At 41.6% G+C, this 27,097-nt stretch overlaps 3 protein-coding genes across 4 annotated transcripts in view; 2 read left to right on the forward strand and 1 right to left on the reverse strand.

Moving 5' to 3' along the window:
- Positions 1 to 1,055: 1,055 nt before the first annotated feature.
- Positions 1,056 to 4,531, forward strand: LOC307019570 (tyrosinase-like). The gene is made up of 5 exons (XM_079650578.1): positions 1,056 to 2,340; positions 3,114 to 3,330; positions 3,499 to 3,646; positions 3,734 to 3,915; positions 4,139 to 4,531. The coding sequence occupies exons 1-5, from the start codon at positions 1,519 to 1,521 to the stop codon at positions 4,396 to 4,398; spliced, it is 1,629 nt and encodes a 542-aa protein (XP_079506704.1). The 5' UTR covers positions 1,056 to 1,518; the 3' UTR covers positions 4,399 to 4,531.
- Positions 4,532 to 5,312: 781 nt separating this feature from the next.
- Positions 5,313 to 16,248, reverse strand: chordc1b (cysteine and histidine-rich domain (CHORD) containing 1b). Of its 2 annotated transcripts, XM_079652297.1 has the most exons (12): positions 16,001 to 16,248; positions 12,228 to 12,277; positions 12,094 to 12,150; positions 11,791 to 11,945; positions 10,571 to 10,671; positions 10,210 to 10,268; positions 8,604 to 8,674; positions 7,401 to 7,506; positions 7,113 to 7,232; positions 6,943 to 7,005; positions 6,424 to 6,620; positions 5,313 to 5,988 (listed from the first exon to the last, which is right to left on the reverse strand). In XM_079652297.1, the coding sequence occupies exons 1-11, from the start codon at positions 16,062 to 16,064 to the stop codon at positions 6,447 to 6,449; spliced, it is 1,020 nt and encodes a 339-aa protein (XP_079508423.1). In that variant the 5' UTR covers positions 16,065 to 16,248; the 3' UTR covers positions 5,313 to 5,988; positions 6,424 to 6,446. The 2 variants fall into 2 exon arrangements, with proteins under 2 accessions (XP_079508423.1, XP_079508422.1); XM_079652296.1 differs by having other exon boundaries at positions 5,313 to 6,620; positions 16,001 to 16,246.
- A 338-nt stretch (positions 16,249 to 16,586) lies between these two features.
- fat3b (FAT atypical cadherin 3b) overlaps positions 16,587 to 27,097 on the forward strand; it is a 65,489-nt gene continuing 54,978 nt past the window's right edge. The window contains exons 1-5 of the mRNA XM_079647177.1: positions 16,587 to 16,658; positions 17,919 to 20,920; positions 21,030 to 21,164; positions 21,515 to 21,716; positions 26,745 to 26,863. Of these exons, the coding sequence (XP_079503303.1) occupies positions 17,942 to 20,920; positions 21,030 to 21,164; positions 21,515 to 21,716; positions 26,745 to 26,863 (3,435 nt within the window). The 5' untranslated portion in view covers positions 16,587 to 16,658; positions 17,919 to 17,941. The remainder of the gene's footprint in view (positions 16,659 to 17,918; positions 20,921 to 21,029; positions 21,165 to 21,514; positions 21,717 to 26,744; positions 26,864 to 27,097) is intronic.

Consider the following 27,097-nt stretch of genomic DNA (forward strand, 5'->3'; position numbering starts at 1 on the left):
GGGAGACAGAGAAAGGAAGGGAGCCTTGGTGAACTGTCATTTATAGAGATCGGTATAGGAAGCAGTCCCATGGCGCCCTCTGGTGGGGCTGTGAAGGAAGCTCATTCATTATATCACATGAAAGGAGTTCCCTAATCACTGAACTCAAGCAGGGGGCACACCTTTATACACACACACACACACACACACACACACACACACACACACACACACACACACACACACACACACACACACACACACACACACACACACACACACACACACACACACACACACACACACACACACACACACACACACACACACACACACACACACACACACACACACACACACACACACACACACACACACACACACACACACACACACACACACACACACACACACACACACACACACACACACACACACACACACACACACACACACACACACACACACAGAGATGAGTGGTAACAGCCAAACAAGCAAACCCCAAAACAAATATTTTTGTTCCCACCATGATAGTGAGTATGTGCTGTGTTCTGGCCTCGTAGTCCAGCCGGTCCGCGGTGTAGACCACCCCGGTGCCAGGGCTGACCCTGAACAGCCTCATACTGACTGGGTCTGCTCAGTACTCAGAAAGCTCAAACTCCATCAAAGTGATCTTCTGATATAGCGTTGATGTGCAAATATATATCCTCAGGCAACAGCTTGCTTTGAGCACGTGTTATCAGATTGTTCTCAGTGAATAATTTGTTTTAAAGTCATCCGTCTGAAGTGAAGGTAAGGTCATATGACCACGCAGACAATCAAAGACATTTCCAACATTTTTGTTTGATTAAAGGAATTTTTGGCAACACTTTCCAACAAAATGAATAGACAAGACATTTGGTTGTTTGGCATTGAAACTATTTAAACTATGAATCCTGACAGGGGCTTATTGCTCAATACTTTATACCTAACTGCAGAGTGTAAATATATTGGCTGTTTAAAGTTAAATAATACATTTTTGGATGATATTGATTTGCCTTTAGCAACATTATTAAAAAAAACATAGGCCTACTGTTTATACAAATCAGCAATTACACACGTGAACCTATAGGCTACAAACCGTGTTTTATTTCACTCCTCATTCACTCTGTAGTCCGCGTTTTATCATGGTAATTAGTTACATCCCATAATGCCAGGAATAACAGTTTACTTTATTTGATGAATAATGTGTCTGGGGTGATGTGTGTGTGACACATCATGGGTTATGCCTACGCTCATGACTCGCAAAACAACTGTACCATCTTTGTTATTACAACATATGGGCCTCAAGGGGAAGGAGTTTCGCTGAAGTCTCGGGATGTTTGCATTTTTTCTAATTGCCCCCTCATGAAGTAAGCTTCACCCTGAGGCTAAGCGGCATGTGACTCGACAGAGAGGAGGGGGTGCATGGTAATTTAAGCTTGGGAAAGATTCACTTGGACCTTATTCAATGCGTGTATTCGTTCCTACTTGCAGTCTTCAAAATAGAACCTAGCTGAAATGTGGCAACTTGCAATTATTAGTTTTATATTGTGTTTTGTACAGTCATATCAACAATTTCCCCGTCTTTGTGCTATCCGGGAAGTGTTGCGCACAAAGGAGTGCTGCCCTTCCTGGGGAGGGGACGGCTCGCCCTGTGGAGCCACCTCGGGCCGGGGCTCCTGCATGGATGTGGAGGTGCCGGACCGGCCTCACGGGCCGCAGTACCCCTTCTCCGGATTGGACGACAGGGAAAAGTGGCCATTGGTTTTCTTCAACCGGACTTGCCAGTGCACAGGGAACTTCATGGGTTTCAACTGCGCAGACTGTAAGTTCGGATACTTTGGTGTGAACTGCAATGAGAGGAGAGAGTCCGTCAGGAGGAACATATTGCACCTGTCCCGGGCCGAGAAGACCAGGTTTGTTTCTTACCTGAACTTGGTCAAGCAGACGGTCAGCCGGGACTATGTAGTGGTCACCGGGACCTACCAGGAGATGGAAAACGGCTCCAACCCGATGTTTGCTGATGTGTCTATGTATGATGTGTTTGTGTGGATGCATTACTATGTGTCCCGTAACGCGCTGCTCGGCGGCCCGGGGAATGTGTGGACCGATGTGGACTTTGCCCACTGGGCGCCGGGGTTCCTCCCATGGCACCGTGTGTACCTGCTGCACTGGGAGCATGAGATCAGGAAGCTGACCGGAGACATGAGCTTCACCATCCCGTACTGGGACTGGAGAGATGCCCAGGGATGTGACGTGTGCACAGACGAGCTGATGGGGGACCGGAGCCCTCATGACCCCAGTCTGCTCAGCCCAGGCTCCCTCTTCTCTTCTTGGACGGTAAACATATTTGAGATATTTCTCCAGTCTGGTCGTGACAACATTTTTTTTGTTCTGTGTTCTCTCCATGTTTCTCCTCTTCCCTTTTTCATGTCTTACAGTAATACAGTTTGAAGATTGTAGTTAATGAATAAGCTATGCCTAAGAGGTATAGTCTACAGATCTCTATCTAACAAACAATGCTCAATAATTAGCCAATGTAAACAACGAAAATCACTTGTGTCATAAAAGGGATTCTAAGATGTAAAATATTGCGATGTTAAACTATAGGGAAAAATACAACATATAGATAATATAAATACAATAATATATATTTGTGATAGACAGCCATTGCAAAAAGTATTGTGATGTAAACAGGGATGTTATTATGCATAAGGAGCTTAAGAGTTAAAAGTGGATAGGCTTTTAAGTGAACTAGTGGATGACTTTTCAGTTACAGTATTAAAGGTTTTAGTCGTCTAAAGAGTTGGCTTTGATCTTAACACATTTAGTCATTTTTGCTTAAAGATCATTACATACTAATTTTTGGTCCATCACAAAATCGATAACTTATTTTTGAATTAATGCGCAAAAACATCTGTTTTGATCAAAAGGTTATAACATACTTTGCCTTCCTCCTTCTCGTCTGGAAGCGGGATACTTTGACATCAACCAACCTTATAAAGAACACCTAATATAAGGATCATTTTCAAACTCAGTGTAACCAATTTCAAGAAGCAAAAATATCGTTTGCAACATCCAAGCAATATGACACCTAGTGCCTCCATCAACAGGTGCTGTGCTCCAGAGCAGAAGACTACAGTAAAAGGGGTGTGTTGTGTAATGCTGAAAAGGAAGGCCCATTGCGGCGTAACCCTGGAAACCACAACCGTAACGTGGTTGAACGAATACCAACTTCTGCAGAGGTGGAGTTCGCTCTCAGTCTGACCGACTATGATACCGGAGCCATGGACCGCAGTGCCAACATGAGCTTCAGGAACACTCTGGAAGGTCAGATAAGCTTGACCTCAAACAAACAAATAACAGACACACACCCCCCCCCCACACACACAGTAGTGCTAAATAAAGTTTTATTCATTTACATTTTTTGACGTTTACAACATGTTGCCGTCACCTTTGTAAGTGCCAATTAACCGGTAAATACCTGTCCTCTTGCAGGATTCGGGGACACTCAGACTGGAATAGGGAACAGCCCTCGAAGGGGGTTGCATGCTGCTCTTCATGTGTTCATGAACGGATCCATGTCTTCAGTGCAGGGCTCAGCAAATGACCCCATATTTCTTCTCCACCACGCTTTTGTTGACAGGTGAGACACACACACATACGACACACCTTTTATATTTGAGTACATTTTCACACTTGCACTCAACGTAATTTTCTTTGTCTATGGAAGCATTTACGAGCAGTGGCTCAGGAGGTACAGACCGTCTCCATCAGATTTTCCAGACTCTGATGCACCTATAGGGCACAACGGCGACGCCCACATGGTGCCCTTCCTGCCCCTCCACAGACACAGAGACTTCTTCATCTCCAGCAAGGATCTGGGATATGAATATTCATACCTTCTAGATTATAGTAAGTTCAATCTAAACAGAGGCTTTCTATTTTCAACATCTATTTGCATTTGGAGTACATAGGTTTCCGTCATCTCTGTTTTTAAATGTCCCCTGTAACTATAGAGGAAAGATATTGTAAAGGAAAATATAATTCAGGCTTGGTTACATACTCTACTATCCCTGTTTAACTTGAATAAACGTTTCCCTACTTTCCTGGGACTACTTATATCCTTTGTTTTCAGACCAGAGGCTAGCAGAATCAATGGGTCCTTACCTGGAGGTGTTGCAGGACGTGTGGCCCTGGCTGCTGATTGCAGGGGTCTGTGGAGGGATTTTAGCAGTGAGCATAGCGGCTGCTGTCCTAACTGCAAAACGGCGATATGGAGCCCCGTCTTGGCAGAACGTGAGGAAGTGGAGAAACGTATTTGCTCTCCCAGAGAGAGAGCCACTTATCAGAGGCAGTGAAGAAACCAAACACCCTAACTACCAAACAGCTATCTGAAGGCACAGCCAACCCTGTGCACTGATGCAATTATAATATCAAAGCACTGTGAATGATGTGTTGTATTGGCTTATTGTAATGAGCATTGCAATCTTTGTTACCGGCAATGTATTTAAACTGTATTAAAAGCGTTACAAAAAAAGAAGTTTGTTATTAAGAGGCATTCATATTCCTCACACAACTTTCTAGCTCATTTCACACATGGTCTGTGCAAGTTATGCTTCCTGTCATGTTAATGTTCCAAAATGACTTTCACATTCATAAGGTTAAATGATTTAAGCTGATTACCATCAAATCAAGGTTCTGCAGGATGGTGGGGGTACCACTTTACAATAAGACTAACCTTATAAAGGATTCATAAAGGATTTCTAATTAGGTTATGAATTAGATTGTAAACACTTTATTAATCATTAAAGGTTCCATGTCATGCTTTTCCGGTTATTACCCGTCCCCTTGTGTGTTATGAAGCTTTTTATGCATGTAAACAGTCTGTAGAGTCACAAACCCTCAAAGTACACCCTGTAGCGAGTAAAACTCTAACACAGAAAAGAGCTGTCTGTGCTGCCCCAGAACGCCTCGTTGGAGATTTCTTTTTCCATTGTTTACTTCTTGGGTATAGTGACGTATTTCGGGTATAGAGACGTTACGTTTGGACCAATCCGCCCAGAAACTCCCAGCCAGGCTGCGGGTGTGTGTGTGTGGGTTTCGCACTGTGTCTCACCGACGGACACTGGGCTCACAGGGAGAGGGGTGGGAAGGAGCTCCAACAAGCCATTTAGGACAGAGTGAATACACACACTATACAGAGATGCTGTATGAGAAACTTGGGCTATATAAATAAACATTGATTGATTGATTGATTAAATAGATTTGTTTGTGTTGCGAGACGTGCTTTTGGAAAGAGGACAGACATCTTTACATCTGGGACATGTTTTAATATTCCAATCCAGAAAGCGTATAATAGTAAAAAAAAAATTAGAGGTCACAACTGATGGATTAATAATGCCCCTCCGCAAAACTTGATCTGCTTATACCGTTTCTGAGAAATATTTACATTGGGATGTAATCTATCACACACATCAACCCAATTTCAAAAGTTCAACACAAATGTTTATTTTTGGTAAATTGGTTCTCTAATCATTTTTACCCATACGTCAGCCAAAAATCTGAGATGTGCTCTCTAGCATAGCATTTTGAACAATACAGTACTTTGCTGAAAAATAATTTGTATTCAATTAGCATTCTCTGATATTACAGTACATTCTCATTATACAAACTGCGCTGTGTTGCTTTAACAAAAACTTAATTGAATACAGCATTGATCATTTCGAAAGCAAAACTTGTACAAATATACATTAGGTATAATCATGGTAAAAAATACAATTTGTGATGTGAATGAAAGGGGGTAGAAGGAGCACATTTTAATTTGTAAGTTTAAGGGTCCAAATTAGCTGTTGTATTTCTTTTAAACACAACTTATTCATATTAAACAAGTGTCTTGGAGATTAACATTTCCTGCTTAGACTACATGGAGCCGCTTCATTGTCATGGGAACATATCTATGAGCACTGCATTCAGTCAGAAGTGATTCTGGTGGACAAACAATGCAATCATTAAATATACGAAATGATAGGATGGATGAATCTTTTAACATACATTGTGGGAATAGAGAACTGTGGTCCTTTAGGATGACTTAAGCATAGTCACACCCAACTCTTATCTTATTGGGTGGTAGTAATCCCCAGGGAATTTCAGTGCAATTACCAAGTGTAACCCTTAACCTTTAGTGGAAACATTTTGTAAACAAATGTTGTAGATTCCCGAGCATTCCAACATCTATATTGAGCAATACAAAGGACAACAACTCAAGAAGAACTAGAAAAATCAAGTTTGTTGACAAATAAGAATGAAAGGGGAACGCTGTTGAAGAGCAGAGGCCAATAGTCCATGACAGCAAAAGAGGCGACTCTTTAGAGAGGTAAGGAATGAACTGTGTGGCCTTGGATTCAGCTAAAAGGTACGCACCATGTTTGTCATTGAATACCTCATCATTCATCATCTTCCTCCTCGCTATCAGTCTCCTCTTTTTCCTTTATTTCCTCTTTGGGTGGGGCCGGTGGAGGAAGGTCAAGGCGTGCCCACGTCAAGGGCTCGGATTTCTTCATGGCTATCTCGATTTTGGCAGCCATCATGTTCACTACGCTTTTACTCACGTCTATAACCTAAAAGAAAACAAGGACATGTAACAGATATGCTTGCTGCTTTGACACGGGGTGATCACAGATACACTGACCGGAGCTCTGAGGAGTGTTAAAACCGGTGGAATACACACAGGAGGAATTGTATTTTTAAAGTACTGCTCCTTTGAAACCTGACAGCAAAGATTTCTATTGATAATCAGTGGTATATATATATATATAAATATGACATATATTCATGCATGTATATATGATGTATTGCTGTATGTGCAATGCTGTACAAAAAAAAGTGTATGTATTCAAACCAGCATATATCAAAGGTCATGGGAAGTAATGCTGTACTTACTCCCCACAAGTTGATTTTCTGCAAAAATTCCTTCTCTCCCTCAAATATAACATGGATGTCGATCTAAAGGAGAAAACATAAATTATCATTAGGTTGAGAAGACCACAAACGCAAAAACAAGCTATGGACAGAAATCATATTGTAGTCTCTACAATATAATAATCCCTCACCGTGGTGCTGTTAGCCTCCACGTAGCTCAGCTCTGGGATGCCATTCTTGGCGTAGATGGAGACGATGACCTGCATCCCCGTCTGGTGCCAGTCAAACCGACATGGAACCACTTTGTTACCCTGCGTGGAGATTTCACAACATTTGAAACAAAGTCAAGCTGAACCACAAAGCAGTGTCTCCACCATGCAAGTGTTTACCACACACACCACTAGATGGAGTCCCAGCTGAGGCTCTCTCAGAAGGACATACACACATGAATGATCACTTGCTGTCAAGCCGGCACCTACCTCATCTTTTTTCCTCCATAGATGTTCTCCCGTGGTGCAGCCCTCTTGAGAGAGGAAGGTGTTAAAGTCGGAGGTTTTCCTCTTACAGCAGCTCCAGTATTTCATCCTGAAGATGCAGGAATAGACACCCGTTGGGTTTTTAGCTGTCAATTACGTGTCGCTCAAGAGAAAAAGTGAAAAAGACTAACAAGAAGACAACAGGAAAATACTAGTGTTAATCCTCGTGCTCCTTTTACAGTTTCGAGAGAATGTGTGACCTGCTCCAACGAAATCAGTCGCATTGACCCGAAGACACATTTTGAGTTGTATACACTGTTGGAAAGAGGAGATTCACAGCTTTCTAATGATATCAGGATTGTTGTTGTACTCCAAATATGTCACATTATATAATGACTGTCACCGAGTCATCATTTTGAGAAAAAAGGCCTTAGAAGTTTCCTCTTCTCTGGAATCCATCGATCTGATTGGTTATTAGCGGCTAGCAAATGATCAAAGTAGAACAGAGGGAAGATATTTTGGTTTGGATTACTGGTCTGGGGGAAGCTCGCGAGTGTGTGTGTGTGTGTGTGTGTGTGTGTGTGTGTGTGTGTGTGTGTGTGTTTGTGTATTTTTGCGTTTGTGCGTATTGTGTTTGTTTCCCGGGGAAAACACTCACGAGAAATACCGGCTGTTGTTATGCCTGCTGTGACGTTAAGTTACTCCGTTCTCCGCTTGTAATTATGCCGTCACAAGCTTCAAAGTTGTATTTATCATCTGAATATGCCAAAACAAGTTTAATATTCTGAAAGCCGAGACTTTGTTTATTTGGAATCAGATGAAAACAAACTGTAACGGACCCTGTCGTGTTATCTATGATCACTATACGCCTTTCATTCATAATTTCAGCGGAGGGAGGGGGGCGGCGCTGCGGAACAGCAGAGTGCGAGTTAGAGCCGTCATCTTCCCTTTACGAGCTTCAAACATGTATTTATCGTGTGATTTTGGAAATAAAAGTTTCCTATTCTGAAAGCCAAGACTTTGTTTATTTAAAATCAAACAAAACAGCCGAACCCCGAAAAACAATTTTTTTTACGCAAATCCACGTTTATTTTGAAATGAGCCGCGGCGACTTCCGACTGATTTCGATAGAGCGGGTCACAAATGTACTATTCCATGTCAATACAGTGAAATGCTGTGATGGAAATGTTTTTCAGTGATACTAACCCTTCATGGAAGATAGGAAATCCCGAGTGGTATGAGCACTCTTCCGAATCGCTTGCAGGTCCGTCAAAACTCTAAAGACGACAACATAAGTATTAAGCAGATTGCTATTGTTGACACAAATAAAAAATGGGCTTGGTTGTATAGCAAATATAGTTATGGGATGTAGTTGTACAGTATTTTGTTTTCCAATGAAAAGTTTCAATATCCTGATTTGACCTCTACAAAGACCCTTACTGACTTATCAACTATAGGCAGGCGCCCCTCGGGATAACATCTCATGGCTTTCAATCACATCAGTTGAAGCACAATTTATGTAAATCATTAAAGTCATGCTCCAAGCTTTTGTAAAAGATATTAATGCAACTTTACTTAAAATGCATGTTCTAAATGTGTGGTTTCTGCTTTGACAGAACAGATTAGCTTGAGCAAACACGGAAGACACTTTTCTTTTTTAAATCAATTTTGCCTTAGCTCATTTGACATGACATAATTCATCATGATTCGTTTATGTTTTCATGAAGCAAATTACAATTAGTTTTCAAATCAAGCAATGCGGAAACTTTATTTAACAGAATCCACAGTTTTAGCATGAAGCCAAATAACTTGAAACGTTTGAGCTGCTGTTGCCAAATCCCTACAGAGGTATGTATGTATACAAAATCGTTTTTTATTTACACATTATTTTACCTTTATTTAACCAGGATAGGTCTCATAGAGAGTCCTGGCCCAAGAAACAGTTACAGACAATTTTACAGTTACACACAATCACAACACAGAACACACCAAGTTAGGCCAAAGCATTAACAGACACAGCGGCCTGCTTCAAGGTCGCTTTGCGTGTGTTTAACGAGACCAGCTCTCTGAGTTTCAGCTCAGTTTGAAGCAGGTTCCAAGCTTGAGGGGCAGCGTAACTGAACGCCCTTTTCTCCAGTTCAGTACGGACCTTTGGTACAGTTCAAAGGAAAAAGTTCTCGGAGCAAAGCCGATAAGATCCTGTCTATTTTCTGTTTATGTACATCCTTAGATAAGGGGGAAGAGCACCAACAATAGCCTTATATATAAGGATGTGCCAATGTTTCAGTCTACGCGTGGTCAGGGAAGGCCATCCAACACGAGTGTATAGATTGCAGTGGTGCGTCAAGGTTTTGAGGTTTGTGATGAATCTCGTTGGTAGACGGTATCTAGCGAGCGAAGGCACTGAGAAGATGCATTCATATAAACCACATCTCCATAAAGCAGCACAGACAGAAAGGTTGCAGACACTAGTCTCTTTTTGGCCTCATAGGAAAAACAGGACTTGTTTCTAAAGAAAACCTAATTTTATTCTTAATTATTTCAAGAGTTCTACAATGTGTGGTTCAAAAGAAAGCGAATTGTGAATTGTAATTCAAAGATACTTATACTGCAACACAGATTCAGCCTCCGACCCATGCAAGGTGGTGATAGGAGGAAGGTTCAAGACCTTGGGATTTGTTTTCGAGAACATAATTTGCTTTGTCTTGGGAGCATTTCAAAGTTTCAAATCACTCATGTTGGATTGTACAATGTTTAACACCATGATCATTTATACCATTTTCCTCCTGTGTACATCAAAACATTCACTTACTTTAGTACATCCTGCATTCTTACAGGATGTTCCAATCTTGATCTCGTCATTATCTTCCTCTAGAAAGACAGAGAGAGAAAGAGAGACGACAAATTGACTTAGATGATTTGAAGTTGTTTCATCCACAGTTGTGATGTGTTGTCCCTGCCAGCTTTAACTCGAACGCCACAATGTGAAAGACACAGGTTAGGGCAAATTCCCACAGGACATCCATTAACTTCCCCTGTCAACATGACCTTCCTGTCTACTGTAACAAGAAGCCTATGGTAATGGATGGTCGTCTGCAGTAAACGGGCTCAGAATCACAGAATCACTGATGAGATAACAAGAGACAGAGGTTAAGGTGAAGTTCAGTTCTTACCTTTCTTCTCTTCTGCATTTTCAGTAAGCTTCAGTTTCTCCAAAGCCTGCTTCAGAGAAGAAGAGACTTTGTGCGGCATCCTCCCCATCGGCTCATCAGCACTGTAACAGTAACACATTTATTAGGTAGGACACATTAACAGCAAACTTAGGCAGTGTTTCCGCCAGACCAGGGCTGAGAGGGCGTCCACCCCGAGAGCGGGGGGGCGTCCCTTATAGATACTATCTCCAGTGTTTCCCATACATTGATTTAATTGTGGCGGGCCGCGACAATTAAATATCGTCCGCCACAAATGGATCTCATAATTTTTTTTACTCAACTCTGGTGTGTCTCACTCATTAACAACGCAACACAGAGCAACAAAAACGTTGTCTACAGTAGCCATGAACTCGCATGTATTATTGTATTTGAGGGGGGGGTGGATGCGTGTACCACCCAAATAGGTTAAGGGGCTTTTGGCATTTCTTGCCGGGGGGGGGGGGGGGGGATGGGGATCGGCTCGAGCTCAGGGCGTTCCGAGCTGAATAAGGGCAAATGACGGCAAGAAGCCCCCTTGCAGAAACGCTGAACTTGGGCCAAAGGTGTTTCTTATTATTTTATGATTGGGGTAATGTAATTTATAAAGGTTACATTATCAGTAGCACTCTTCAAAAATGATGTCTCTGGTACGAAGACCAACACAAAACTTGAAAGTAGTTTAACTATTTATTCAGTCATATAATCGCTTATTCAATCCTAGCGAGAAGTATGCATGGTCGAAGAGCAGAGAGGGCGCCTCTGACTATCCTGTGGATCATTAGAATTCAGGCTGGTTTAATACCTATAATGCTACCCATCCTTTTATGCATTTGAGTCACTTGACAATGAAAAATAATGATCAGTGTGGAAAGTATAAGAATATTAGCAATGAGGAGGTTTCTGAGCAGTTTCCAGAACAAAAGTCCTCGCCATTCAATCGCCAGGCAATGTAATGCTTAAATAAATTACAGCACAGATTTGACTAGGGAGTTCTCCAAGATCTCGGTGTCTTTATGTGGTACTTTACAGGGATTTAGAGTTAAAGTGAAAGCCCTGCTGATCTACTAAATAGAAAATAAACGTGTCCTTCTTGTCATGTTCCTGTCTTATAAGAGTTTCTTGCACAGATAATAAGAGCTTAGGGTATTCCCATGATATTGATTACAATAGAAAAAGCTATGTATGATGACAAACTGTGATACCTTGGTCTGCGTATCGACTCATGAGGCTTTGGTGCGGAAATGATGAACTCATTGAACTTTGGGTCGTCTATATCTTTCTTTTCTCCTGACGATGTCACATCTGGTTTCTCCGGCTCAGGGGGCTTCTCCTTGTTGTGGGGACTGTTTGTACAGCCCTGTGGAGGAGACAGTCACAAACAATGAGTGCTCGGGACAATGTGGCCACAGCAAAGGTGGAAGTCAACGCTTGTGAAAACGGAGGCAATGGAAACATGTCCATGGAGGATTTAAAGTATGGATTCAATCTGAGACTTTTAAACTTACAACAATGTTGAGAAAGTCTGAGAAGTCAGTGGTTCTTTTCTTGCAGCAGGACCATCCCTGGAGGAAGTCAGACAGACATTACATTGGACCATACACCAAAACACAAGGAATCTGTGCATTTTCAACGGTTTTACCTTCAATGCATCATGGAATACTGGGATTCCTGGATGATGGGTGCAGCCATCTGTGAGGTGAAACACAGCTTTGATTAAATGAAGCTCAGCGCAAGTTCTTTCAGGAAGACTGGGTATTAGAGATGTCCCGATCCGATCACGTGATCGGAGCCGATCACGTGATTTTCAAAAGATCGGAAGAAAAAAAATCGGGGATCGGGATTTTTTTTTTTTTTTTAAATAGTTTTTTTTAAATGTTGTATTCAATGTTACAAAACAAAAATGACCATGTTCAAGTCTTAAAGTCATCCTGAGGCCTTAGTTTTGGTTTCAAATTACAGAACATCATGTATGTGTTGCTTCTTTGGGGCTTGTTTTCATAGACCTGGTTGCTTATTTCTCTCAAATCTGGCAACAGAGTGGGCAGGGCGCAGTGTCTAATTGTAGCAGTAAGCTAACGAGTACTGAAAGCTTTATTTTGTTTTGATCCAATGCTGCACAACTGAACTGATCCAATGCTGCTGTGAAAGAAAGAAGCTATATCCATGTTGGATAGAATATCCAATTTAAATAAAAAAATAACCTTAAGGGACAACTTGAATGCTTTTTTTTCTCTTAATGCATTGCATAAAGATCGGGAAAAATCGGTATCGGCAAATTGTCAAAATCAAATGATCGGAATCGGATCGGGAGCAAAAAAAGGTGATCGGGACATCCCTACTGGGTATATATATACATTCACTCTGCAGCTGCATATAATCAGCTCATTACGGGCGTTGTCTATAACCCATTACATTCACCAGCAGCCAATCACTGTGCTGCAGCCAAACTTTAAAATGGTTCTCCTCTCTCCTGCAGTCAGCTGTGATTTCAGGTTTTCAAGCTGCCGCCCGCCTCCTCCCCATCCACCTCCTTTCATCATATCCAGTGCCAGGAGAGTTAATCTAAAGACCTCATCACACCTCCCAGTGTTTCCCCTACCATTGTCTTGGAGGGGTGCTGCGCCCCGCCAACGGAGCCCCGCGCCTCCCCTGAAATTGAAGGTGTTTAAAAATATATATATTTTTTTGTTTTATATATTATATATAGCACCAAATTGCAACTAATCTATATCTACTGTCACTTTTCCCATTGAACATGTGCTCTTTTATTAAATAAACTAAACGCTTTCGTTTTAAGTTTAATGTTGTTGACCCTAAGAAACACTGATGCATTAATCAAGAACAATAATCCACAGCTCCTCTCTCTGCTCCAGAGGATTTAAAAATATATATCCCAATGCCACCAGAACATGCCACCAGTAATGAGAAACAGATGAGAATGCTGCGTGGGGTCTGGGTTCCGTGTTGGCGGGACATTGCGGGGCTTGCTGCTGTGGACAGTGTGAGCTAGATTACTGGGGTCGTTTCCTGGTTGCTGCGTGGGGTCTGCGAGACAGCGAGACACCGCAAAACTCAGCCTGAGCACACACAGACACTCGTAGCCTGGCTGTGAGTTTGTGTGTGTGCTCTGAGTTCAGGCTGAGTTTCGCGGTGTATCGCTGTCTCAGGCTGAGTTCAGGCTGAGAAAGAGATGTCTTGTATGGGTTGATTGTGCGTTGATCTGTTGGTAATGCCTCGGGGTTCCGGTGGGCATGTAAACAAATGCATAATGCTGCACTATACTTTTTGGCCTCACCCGGTTGCATAGCGACGCTTATTGTTTAGGTGTCTTTTAATAAGCAGGTATATCATTAGCTAGATCTAATCGATATGGACATAAACGCGAGTGAAGTCTAATCTGACGGGAGAGAGAGATCATCTGCTGCTGACGAGTCAACACGCAGCTCTGCATGATCACATGCAGCGGTGAGCGGAACACAACACACACTTCAGGTTAGATTATCACACTTAGCTATTTTACTTAGGCTACCTCTCAAACTACCTAAACTAGTTATAGATATGTTTAGTTTTACTGTCGGGTCACTCATTACTGGATCCACGAGCTGTATGATTCTGACGGGCTGTCAGGAGAGGGAGAGAGCGCTCCGTTTATTATTCATGTGTTATTTGAAGTTACTGTATACTTTCGAATAATGTAGTTAATCTACTATAATTAGTTTGTTTAATATCGAATCGTATCAATTTGTTTTAAAGCTCAATAAATAACAAAGAAGACCTTTGACTGGCACTTTTCTCATTTTGTCCGGAAGATTTACTTTAAAGGACATGTTAAAAAAAAAATTATAATGGAAACTCTGCTCTGCGGATTGGTCCATTTGGACCCTGGCATGGTTACGTCACCATAGTCAGGAAGTAAAAAATGGAAAAAGAAAAATGTCCAACGAGGCGTTCTGGAGCAGCATAGACAGGTCTTTTCTGTGTTAGAGTTTTACACGCTACAGGGTGTACTTTGAGGGTTTGTGACTTTGCAGACCGTTTACATGCAGAAAAAGCTACATAACACACAAGGGGACGGGTAATAAAAGCATGACATGGGACCTTTAACAGAACCGCAATGGAATCAATTATGCTCATACATTGCTGCCAAATGTCTGAAACAATTAACTATCACAAATATGCTTTTTCTCACATTAGAAAGGACCATTTTAGCCATTAACTATGTGCCAAACTTGTAAAAACCAACTCAACCATGACCTAAAACAGGACAAAATGCAATGAGATCGAAATCATTAGTTTTGCTCATGATGATGAGCGGTGTTTAACATTTATTTTTGTCCTGAGGAGGCGTCATTTGTTACATTAACTCAAGGCTTTGGCCTCTGTTTCAATGAAGAATACTCACTGTAAACTCATCCTGACAGCATTTGTCAAATGTCCTAATTTATAAATGAGGCCCCCAGACAGTGTGCGTTCAAAATATACTTTGACTTAAAAGCTTATTCCCCAAGAATGAGTTGGCTTCACAAATGACATTCATTATCTTAAGGGATGCTCTTACAACTTTACATCTCTTATAGGATTTTTACATATTATATGCTCATAGGTTTGCATCGTTGCATGCTGATGGCCAGAGATGGCAAACATATGAGGTTTGCAGTTCCACACACCTACTGTAGAAGAAAACCTACATAAGATTGCAAATGTATTGTTTTTAGGTACATCATAGTGTATGGCAGGCAGGTCGAGTTCAGAGCAAAACTATTTCTCTGGTGCTACTGTTGTCTTTAGTTCAGTTTAATATGTTGCAGTGTTGTGTTAGCATTAAGAGACTAATTGTGAAGGTGATAGACAGCTCTTAAAGCTGTTAAAAAACATGTAATTTAGTAAATGTTTCTAAAAACACAAACGTAAAGTTAGCTTCCTTTACAAGCTTCACTGTTGATGGCTCTCTCAATTTCCCTCCCCACTGTCTATAAAGTTTTAGAAAAAAACATTTCGCTGTCTTGGCAATAACACGTGTTTTGTGGGATAGCGATGGAAATATGCTATGTATAGACAGCTTGTTGTTCAAACACCGGTGTACTGTATATCCTGTCTGGGACAATGCTTTCTGGAAGTCTAACGTTCATTTCTAACTTAACCTGCTAATCACATGAGCTTAACATGCTAACAACATCTTGATTAGCCACAGCATCTATGCAGGACCACATGCTACTAGCTTCCTGAGATATCGCTTACAGCAATGCAAAGGAATGAAGTAGTAACTGTGTTGGGTCCAGTCTGTTTCAGTCACCTCAGGTTAGCTACATGGCCCAGCAGGCCTTCTCGCTGTAGAAATTTCCAGAATGATCAGAGGTTAGCTTGCTAACACACTGGCACGGGGCAGTGTACGTTAACTAAGATACTACTCACCTTCTGGGTTATTTTCTGGATCAAACTGCTGTCCACATCCCTTATTATAACACAAAACGGACATGGTGCCGGGTGGAAGAAGTTTTACCGGTGCCCAGATGTTTAACTAACCACTATACGGCTCGTGAGTGTGGGAAACAGTGCCCTAGCCGTTTGTGGACTGCATTCCACTTCCGGAAGTTCTCGGCTCCACTCGGTAAAGATCGGAGCTTGCCCAACCCGCCACCTCTATCCAGTGAGCGCTCTGTAGTCCCACTGAAGCGACAACTGATGCTGACTGCTTCACAACTTGCGTAAAGCGACATGTTCTTTATACTACTTTATTCTCGGAACTTAACATCAACCAGCAAATGACACCGGGCTGTTTTAGCGTGTGTTTTGTGTTAATTATTGCAGATAAAGCCGGAGTAGCCCGCTGCACCCAGGGTTACATTAGTCAGGTGCATGGAACTGGGGCAATAGCCTATTTAGTTTTACGAGGATGGCTGCAGCCTAGTAGACAACTGCCTGTCGGGATGTGCTCATGAATGTTCCGTTTCGAGTATTCTGACTTCAGCGCGACTGTTTCGTGCGTTTTGCCTTTGTTTTTTGTGAAGGACTGTCGGAGAGAGGATGGGAAATGATTTACTTTCACTGATTACCGCTGTTTCGTGTAAAGGTAGGACACGATGCGTTTTGTGAGTGAAGTATGTGTAGTTATTAAAGATATAGATTGTGGCTTCAGCCTGTAGTTTAGTAAAGTCGAGGATTGTGCACGGAGGCAAGCTCCATCGCATCTGCATCAACATGGGAGCCGATAAATGCACCCCAATATCTCCCGGGACAGTCTGCCTCGGGAATTTTAATTTGAGTCGTTGGATTATGACAGCCTAGCCCTTTTGTTGCTGATTTAAATGTATGTCCTTGAATCTGTAAATGGGCATATGTCATATCATCAGGCTTTCTTTTTTTAAATTTAATTTCTGTTGAAGTTGTACAATTATCAAGAACATGCGATGAGGGAACGCATTAAGTAAACAGTAGACCATGAGGGCCTATCTAGAAGCAGAATCTAAAGTAAAATATATTACAAAACGTTGAAAAGTCGACCATAAATGTCATTTTCTGTCCTTTTCTGGCAGTCAGTCACCCATGAGTTAAACTTGTAATTAAAGTTGGCTGTGCTTTACAGTCAACCTGATGATAACCTTTGGTGGATGAATCACATGTTATTTAGGTAAACGTATCAACGCTCTGTTTAAAATAGAAGACCTATTGGATATCTTAGTTAAGTCAGTAGCATTAGAAGTGTTACTTATCAAAAGTACAAGGACAATGCAAAATGGTCCAATTCAGAATAATATATTTAATATTATTGGATCAACATGAGTGCATTAATGTGTAAGCATCACACATGTTGCTGCTGGTTAATCCAGATATGTAGGTAATACAAATACATCATAATTTCCTTTTAAAAAAGTGTAGTTTTTTTTATATTGTGCAAGATGATGTTTGTCAGGCCATTGTGCTCTTTTGTGAAATTAATGCAACCCTGGAAGTCACTTGTTAAAAAATAACAAGCCCTTGTGTCTTTATATGGCGCTCTATTAAAGTAACAGGGACTGTTCCTGATCCCTGGTATTTTATTTGTTGACATGATGTGATTCCCTGAGGCTGTGTAAGTTCACCTGGCTTTGATTTGGTTTGTTTAAAGATGTGTCAAGGAGTCTTTTGGATGCAATATACAGTGTTTGAAAGCAAACATTTGAAGCGCATCATTGACATGCTATCTTAATCTTGTAGCGATAAGCAATCCTGAAATGTCTTTGGAATTTTGATCTCACAGTTCTTTAAATGTTAAGCTTTTAGAGTGCATGTCTTTAACAGCTCACCAACTGAATACAGGTATTTTCTTCTTTTTGATTCTATCCACATATAGGGTGACTGGGTGATGGAATTGTGATGAAGCCATATCGGTGGGGAAATATGCTTCCTCAACACGGCTTCTCTCTTCTATTTCATTTTATTTGCTTTATTCTTATCCTCCTCCTCTTCTGTTTAACCTCAATCAATGCCCAGTTCATGACAGAACCTAGGTCAGGACAAGGCCTGCTGCTCTTCACGCAGCCTGCCTATAATAATTCCATTTTTGAGAACTCAGCAATGAGAACGTATACCAGGAGTGAGGCTAACATGGGCATCATTCTTGGGCCACCCAGATCTTTAGACATAAAATACTCCATTACGTCTGGAGACAGTGAGGGAATCTTCCAGGCTGAGGAGTTTGTAATGGGAGATTTTTGTTTCCTCCGTGTACGCACCAATGGAGGCAGTGGCGGCACATTAAATCGGGAAGTACAGGACAATTACACACTTACAGTTAAGGCTTCTGCCCACGGAGGCCTTGAATCTTTAGCTACAGTTTATATCAAGGTATTAGATACCAATGATCTCCGACCTCTCTTCTCCCCGACCTCCTATTCCTTCGTTGTTTCTGAGAGTGCCCCACTGGGTGCCAGCATCGGACGTGTTACAGCCACAGATGCTGATGTGGGTTCCAACGGGGAGTTCTACTACTTCTTCAAGAACAGGATTGAACTCTTTGCTGTTCATCCGACTAGTGGTGTTCTCACCCTAACTGGTCGTCCCAGGTTGGACAGACAAGAGCGATTTAACCTAGAGGTGCAGGTGGTGGACAGAGGGATGAAACTCTATGGGAACAATGGTATCAGCAGCACTGCTAGGCTGGTCCTAACAGTGGAGCGGGTCAATAACTTTTCCCCTGTTCTCAATGTAATTGCTGTCGTTCCAGAATGGGCAGACAAGGACCCAGTATATGCCATATTGACTGTGGAGGACAAAGACGAGGGCGTATCTGGGGATATAGAATGGGTGTCCATTATTGAGGGTGACCACCTTGAACAATTTGTCATTGATCGATCGCCTGTCAGTAATGAGTACAGGGTTAAAACATCAGAATTGTTCGACTGGGATACATTCCCCTATGGTTGTAAATTAACCTTCCAAGCAAAAGACAGAGGTATGCCTCCGAAGTTTTCCAATACTGAAGTTGTTCAGTTGTTGGTTACAAAGCCAGACCCAGTGTTAGGGAATTTCGAGAAAGATGTTTATGAAGTCAAGTTGAGTGAAATAGCTCCCCCAGGCACTATTGTGGAGGTGGTGAAAATCTCTCCAGCTCCTCTGAGTGTCAATTACAGCTTCAGCAACCCCTTGGATCTAATGTACTTTGATATAAACCCTTTGACTGGAGTTATCATGACCACAAGGCAGCTGACTAGGATATCACAGGATTTCATGGAGATGGAGGTAGTTGATGTTATCAGTCAGCAGCAAGCAAGGGTCCAAATCACCATAGAGGATGCTAATGACAACTCTCCAGTGTTCAACAGGCCCGTCTATGACATAGCAATCAATGAGAGCTTACCTGTTGGTACGGTTGCGCTTGTGGTGTCTGCTGTGGATGCTGATAAAGGAGAGAATGGGTATGTAACCCACACAATAAACGGAGAACAGTCTCTTCCCTTTACAATAGACCAGGTCACAGGAGAAGTGAGAATAACAAGAGACCTAGACTTTGAGTCATCAGATGATATCTATACTTTTGCAGTGCGGGCCTCAGACTGGGGTTCACCTTTCAGAAGGGAGACTGAAGTTAATGTCACAGTTCGTCTGAAAAATATAAATGACAACCAGCCTCTTTTTGAGAGTGTTTCTTGCAAAGGGATGATAAGCCGTGATTTCCCTGTCAGTCAGACTATTGTCACTTTGTCAGCCGTGGACATGGACGAGCTAGAAATGGTAACATACGAAATACTGTCTGGTAACGAGTTGGACTATTTTGACATAAATCCAGAATCAGGGTCTTTGTCTTTGAAAAGATTGTTAGGGGTAGTTAATTCAAAAAGCGGGATATTTAACCTAAAAATAGTTGCTACAGATGGTGAGTTGTTTTCTGACCCTACATTTGTGAATGTGTCTGTGGTGAGGGGTCGTCAGCCACCCAGGGGGTTCAACTGCAAGGAGACCAGGGTTGCCCAGATGTTGGCAGAAAGAATGCTTTCAAAAGTGTCCGCTATGGCTCGACCAAAACCAGAAGAGAGATACACAGATACACTCTTCTCTATCAACAAACAGGCTCCGCAGTTTGAAGCCTTACCTACTAGTATTCTGGTGAAAGAGGACCTGACTTCTGGTGCCAGTGTATTTACGGTGAGGGCACGAGATGGGGACACGGGCTTTAACGGCCGTATTCTCTTTTCCATATCTGATGGTAACAAGGATACCTGCTTTAATATCAACATGGAGAGCGGGTTGATAACTGTGTTAGAGCCACTTGACCGTGAGCGATTGGATCGTTACTTCCTTAATATTACTATTTACGACCAGGGCTCTCCTCAGATGTCCAATTGGAGACTACTAACTGTGATCATTGAGGACACAAATGACAATGACCCTCAGTTTGATCAGGAGAGCTTCTCTGCTGTTGTTGCAGAAAACTCAGCCATTGGTGTCGAAGTCATTACAATCACTGCCTTTGATAGAGACAGTGGTCAAAATGGACAAATGTCATACGTAATGCTGACCAGTGTCCCTCAGTTTGGTATTGACAGCGAAACGGGAAGTGTATTTGTTTCAAGCCACTTGGACAGAGAGACTATCCCAATGTTCCCTTTAAAGATTGAAGTGCGGGACAAGGCAGAAAGAGGCACTCGGAGGTCTTCAGTGACTACTCTTACCATAATTGTGGAGGATATCAATGATTGCGCTCCAGCTTTCATCCCCAGCAGCTATAATGCTCGAGTGCTTGAGGACCTGCCTCCAGGGACCGTGATTACCTGGGTGGAGGCTCAGGACCCAGACGTGGGCCCCGGGGGACATGTCCGATACTCCTTGATTAATGACTTCAATGGCACTTTTGAGGTAGGTGATGTCACAAATGTGTATTGTCTAAACAGTTCCATATGCAGATCCTCTTCTCTTTTTTTTTTTATAGTTAATGATGCATGGGATTGTAATGCATTTTTTACAGATTGATGTTGGGAGCGGAGCATTGAGGATAAGGAAGGAGCTGGACTTTGAGAAACAACATTTGTTTAACCTGACAGTACAAGCTGAGGACAGAGGGATACCCAGCCTCATCAGTCAGACATTTGTGGAGGTGGAGGTGCGTAACATACACACACAAGTACAAGACAATGTGTGTCACAAGCAAAGTCTAAATTATCAATTTGAAATTGACATGAATAGGTCCGTTGATTAATTTCACGTGTCAAATAGATTACATTTAATTAATTGAAGTGTTATTAACTTCTGTTGAAATGAGTATTTAAGGTACACTTGCAAAGCAAACATGTATTAATCAGAAAAGCTGCTAGTTGTAATGTAATTAAAAGTAGTATTTTATATCAGTCTAAAGCTCTGTTATGCATATTTATTCTGTATGATACTACAGATAACTCAGTACATTTTTCAGATTTCCAGTCAAAATGAAAGTAAACCCTTACCTTTTTTCAGGTGGTGGACGTCAACGAGAATTTGTATGCACCCTACTTCTCTGACTTTGCTGTGAGAGGCTCAGTGAAGGAGAACTCTCGAGCGGGCACAAGTGTCCTGACTGTCGGCGCTAAGGACGACGACAAGGGGCGAGATGGGGTGTTGAGGTATTCTGTCAGAGGAGGCAGCGGACTGGGCACTTTCACCATTGACGAAGACACAGGTGCGACAAAAGATCAATATGGAAGCTTATTTATGTAAAGTGGCTCTCCATTACTTCACAGTCCCATGCATGGAATTTAAACACCCAAGTGATTTGCGTTTGTTTAGGAAATCGTACTATGCTTCTGCCATGACTTTCTCATGTGAAGTTAAAGTGGACCTATTATGCTATATTGGAAAAATATATTGTAGGGCCATACCTATACAAAACATGTCTGTGAAGCTTTTTTTGCTTCAAATACCAAACAGATCACCCATTGTAGCCATGCCTCATACTGCTCATACCCCTCTTTTGCAGCCCTGTTAGAGAAACGCGGATTTTGGGCCCTTAGCTTGTAAAAGAAAAAGAGAGGAGGCGGAGCTAATGCCTGATCAGAATTCTACCGGAGATAAAGTTAAATTCTGCTGTGATAAAACGCCATCCTGTTCTAAACCACATCAAGGATTATTTCTTAAACAGTATGGAGCTCAAATGCTTTTTCTCTTGCGGGTTTATCACAAGGTGAGTTCCTTTTTTTATTACCTGCTTTTTAGCTTGCTAATGTAAGCAAAGACGAGATTAAGTCCAAAACACGTCAGGCATTGTTTCTGATAGCAACCTTCTGTGGGTCCGCCGCCGATTTGACATATCGGCAGCAAATCTGCATCCGCTCGTTGTACCCCCCGTTTTTAAAAGATTTGGGGACGGAGGAAAAGAGAAAGGGTTTTATTTTCTGACGCTGTGTGAGTTCCCTGACACACCGGGAAAAGGGTGTGAGTTACAGTCAGTCAGTGTGTTGAATGGGCCTCACTGTGTACTGGGAGATCATTACTGTAATGAGGGCAGCATGGCAGCCACACTGGCAGAGCCTCAGGCCGCTCAGTACAGCTGATCCAATGCAGTGTGGATAACATTGATCAAGGATTTCCTGCACAGTTCCACTATCCTTTTCAAGTAGTGAAATCACTGTGACTTCTTTACAGAGGCCTGACACAAAAAAGTGTGCATTCGTCTCCAACTGTCCGTTGTCAGACCGCAGCTGAAAAACATGTTGATCCAAAGAGAGACTCACTCACCCAGGGATAAAGTGTATAAAATACCCTGTATGAAATTAGGACAGTTCATGTTAGTTCATGTACAGAATGAAATGCCAACTTTCTCCCATTTTCTATATTTCCGTTCAAGGAAGAGGACTCATTTGATTTTTCCATGTGAACAAAAGCAGGTTAGAGAACTCTCACTTTCCCATCAAGGCTTCTTATCAAGGCTCGCTGTCTCTCTCTCTTTTATCCCTGCTGCCGAAGCTTTTAAGCCCAATCTCTCTCTCTCCATGGTGCTGAAACATTCAAGCTCCAAAATCAGTCCCTTATTCACCCATTCTCCAGGGTAACCCGTAATGAGTAGTGCCTCATAATTACAACTGATGGAACGTCTTACCACTGACAGGTCCTGTAATTTGTACAAGCATGCACATTTGGAATCAAAGTGCTATCGTTGTATTGTATTGTATCACAGATGTACGCAGCAGGTCAAATGAAATCCTACATTCTGCCAATCAAGTAGCAGCAATATAATAATATACCAAGATAATATAGATATACTGTACAGTAAGAACAGGTGATATCACTTTCTTATTAACCAATGCATTTTAATTATGCAGGTTATTTAGTGAGTCAGTGTGAACAGCTATGTAGTCCTCAAACATAGCAAGTGAAATAGAAGTGTAAATTAGTATCTTAACCCACATTTGTCACTAATATGTGTATAATTACAGCAATATTGTTTAGTAACAACTTGTAATATCTATTTCCAATAGGATTTGACAACACAATATATGGCTATATATATAAATAGCCATTACGTTTGATTTGAGTTGTTATTTTTACGAAAGCGTTCCTCCTTTGCCTCTTTCTTGTCCTCTTGTCACGCTGGTCCCTACTGTACAGGACTCGCACTGGAGGCCTGTATTGACTTTAACTGGGGTAATTAGTATTGACTTTATTGAGAGGAAGCGAGAGAGAAACAGATTGCCAAATGGAAAAAGTGTCCCTTTTAATATACTAAATGTATACATAATTACTAACGTATGTGTACATGCTGTAGTGATGGACAAAACAGTGTTGCAGAAGACAGCCAGTCTTCTTCATTGGTACTTGGTGCTTTTATTTACTCGTACTGGTATTAATACCTCAGTAGGGAGCATCACAGCAGTGAGAAAGTTTATTGAGTGCAGATTTTCCAGGCAAAAGCAGAACGATTGTTAGAGCAGAAAGTGGAGGGAGAGGGGAGTGGAAGTGAAGCAAGAAGAGGATGCAGGGAAAAGGGAAGTGCATAACAACTGTCAAAAGAAAATAATGCTTTCTTCTTCCCTGGCTTTTATATATATATAAATAGTGTATATTCTGGAATTTGTTTTCTAGTTGCAGCTATTCCCCCATAAGCAACTTAAAAAGTCCATAACCCTTTTTGCTATCAGTTGAGAAGAGACAGTAAGCCCATTCCAAGTTTCATCTCATCAAGTGTTACATTTTATCGTGTAGCGTAGATGTTTGTGTTGTCAGGCATGGGCAGAGTACCGCACTGTCCTCCCACCATGCATTTAGCTGCCATGCTGAGTGGCTCGGCTCTGACTGCTTGTCAATCTGTGGCTCTTAGTGCCAAAACTAAGTATGTGCAGATAGATTGAGACAGACAGTGAGAGTGAGTAAAAGGGTCGGAGAGAATTAGATATTGTGTGAAGAATCTATTTTGTTAAGACTGCCTTAACTTGCACATTACCTCCTCCTTTAGTTCGTAAATTGGCTTCGATGATGCATCTTGTGTTGCTCATGACATCACCATTGTCTGTCATATACTTAATTGAATGTTTATTGATTTCCTGAGTTTGCTATTTAGATTGCTAAGATGACTCACTCCAGTATGGATAGAGAGTACAAGCTATCTATCAAAAGGGAAGTAGGATCTTCTCTGGCTTAAATCCTAAGCACTTCTGTACTTTGAACAATAATTGGTATTCTTGTCATCAGTGAGGGTGGAAGCAAACCCTGCTATTTCTCATTGGGTTCTCAGGATAAAGCTGTCTTTGAGTTCCAGGGAAACAAACTTTTGAAAAGTAATTTATCCTGAATTTGATAAAAAAAAGAACAAGCTTTACTTTCAATGTCTTCTTTCCTGCCACACGCAGAGCTACTCGATTGTGCTTAAAGTGTTAGAGAAATACAAACAGTATTTTCCTCATCAATCTTGGGATTGATTATTTGATACGGCGGCATAAATTCAATAGTGGAACCCCTACACCGGTTTCCCAAAAATGGGGTATTGAATAGACATGACAGATGGATGTAAACCCAAGAGTACTGTGAACTTCAAGATTAGAAATTATGCCATGACCCCTTCATTTTTTTTCCACTCTTTGAAGTGTGTTATTTATGGTGAGAATGGATGCTGTCAAGTCAGATTTATATTGAATTCAGTGAATAGTGCCTGTCGGTCTTAAAGTTCAAAGAGCTTTTGAAACAGCCAGCTCTGTTTTCCTCCCCTCTCTCTGTCGAGTTATCTGACAGAGATGAGATGGGGTTTGAAAAGGACATGGTCAAGGACGTCAGAGCAAGGATGTGTTTCAGCAAACACATTTACTATGCATTGTGCATGCTCCTGGGCAGCTACTTAGTCATAACCTGACACATACACACTTTCTGTGATAAGGTAACACTCATGGCATGGGGCTGAGAAATATACCAAATGACTTAAGAACCCACTTCCAGTCACACAAGTGCATGCTTTTATGTAGAGGTTAATATAAATACCCAAACATCTTTTACTCTCTTCCAAACATTTTGCATTTAAGCAGTCATGTTGCCATGGCAGCAGAGTGGTTACGGCGAAAATTAAGACACATTCATTTTATGTTCAGAAATATGAATTTAGGCCATTCAAGCATCAATAAATACTGCTCCTTCCATTAATACAGCTACTTCTCATAAGTATTCAAATGGTGATACTTACATATTGAAGGTATTTGCATGCAAGAGCATAAACTCACTAACATCATTACTCAGTCGTTAATTATAAGAAATTAAATAGCCGTGGTGAGATTTAGGTAAGTCTAAAGCAAATATCTACTCTCACATGTGCCGTCTCAGCTCTGCCTAGCATCTTGTTGGGGTTAATTGCTTGTGAACTGAAGCATGACTTTGCAAGCATTGAGAAAACACTTACTGCACGCCTTAGCTCTAACTGACTTTATTAAAGTTAGTTAAAGTCACACACTCACGCTGGCTTTCAAAAGTTTGTGTGCACGGAGCGGAAATACATCAACAGCTAGTCCTTATGACAAGTTCAGTCTTGTTCTCAGTGGACTTGTGTTATTTTCTGTTAATAAAAATGATTGAATATGTGTTTCTTTTTTAATCCAAACTTTAGGTTTTCAAATAAACTGTGTGTGACAGTGATGACCCCCGTTGAGCTTCAGTGCTCTTGAGTGACGGCTAAAACCCAGTGTGTGAGCATGTGTGTCATTTTTTTCCATTGACGTCCTGCAAAAAAAAGTCAAATAGGAACCCATGTGTCGTCCATTGTGAGAGTTCTCTTTGTCTCTCAAGAGGTCACCAGAGCTGTCAGCTACTCATCTTCCTTAGGGCCACTAAACACACGCCAGTCACTGTGCATGAATGTCTGAGTGTCTGCGTTTGTCTTTATTGGTGTATAGGGCCGTTCAGGGTACGTTTAGCACCAAGCAAATTGCTGCTGGGAGCAGTTTGGTCAGCTGTGATTAGCTTTAGAGAGGCTGAAACATTGAAGGTGACTACAGCGGCACCTCTAATGCCCGTGAATGTCACTGAAGCCGGGACACAACGTTTTTTCTCTGAATTTCTGTATTTGCCTCTAGAAAGTTAGTACTGAAAGACTTTTCCCCATGAGATATTTTGACAGTGCATTCTGCAGAAGACACCCACACTGTCCCTTCACTCACATACACACACCTAATAGATATGCTTTCTCAAACCCCAGTAACAACTGCACAAATCTTTTTTTGTTCCGCTCCAAAAGGGGTTATTTACACTGCTGGAATCCTGGACTGTGAGACCAAAGACTCCTACTGGCTTAGCGTCTTTGCCACAGACCGAGCAGTTACGCCCCAGTCTTCCTCTATTGAAGTCTTCATACAGGTACCCGTATTCTGCTGGCTGTATCCACATTCATAATCATGCAGTTCCTTAATAAGTAGTTTTGTATGTTGCTGTTTTGAATAAAAACTCATTAGTTGAACCTTAATTGCTTACAGATGTAGCGCCTCATTTCGAACGTCCTCACCCATGTGGGTCTGTGACAGGCACAGTACGACATATAAAAAACACCATGCTTATTTATAATTTAGACTGGTTTTTTTGTCACTCCTAAAG

Source organism: Notothenia rossii, assembly GCF_949606895.1.
Source record: "Notothenia rossii genome assembly, chromosome: 9".
NCBI lineage: Eukaryota > Metazoa > Chordata > Actinopteri > Perciformes > Nototheniidae > Notothenia > Notothenia rossii.

Bases quoted from the DNA above. Each gene is read 5' to 3' on its own strand.
- LOC307019570 (XM_079650578.1), top strand. From the start codon at position 1,519: ATGTGGCAACTTGCAATTATTAGTTTTATATTGTGTTTTGTACAGTCA. The intron at 2,341-3,113 runs GTAAACATATTT...CTCCATCAACAG, and splicing joins CCCTCTTCTCTTCTTGGACG to GTGCTGTGCTCCAGAGCAGA. The intron at 3,647-3,733 runs GTGAGACACACA...TGTCTATGGAAG, and splicing joins CACCACGCTTTTGTTGACAG to CATTTACGAGCAGTGGCTCA.
- chordc1b (XM_079652297.1), bottom strand. From the start codon at position 16,064: ATGTCCGTTTTGTGTTATAATAAGGGATGTGGACAGCAGTTTGATCCA. The intron at 10,672-11,790 runs GTATCACAGTTT...TTACTGTTACAG, and splicing joins GAGTCGATACGCAGACCAAG to TGCTGATGAGCCGATGGGGA. The intron at 7,507-8,603 runs GTTAGTATCACT...CTGCATCTTCAG, and splicing joins TTTCCTATCTTCCATGAAGG to GATGAAATACTGGAGCTGCT.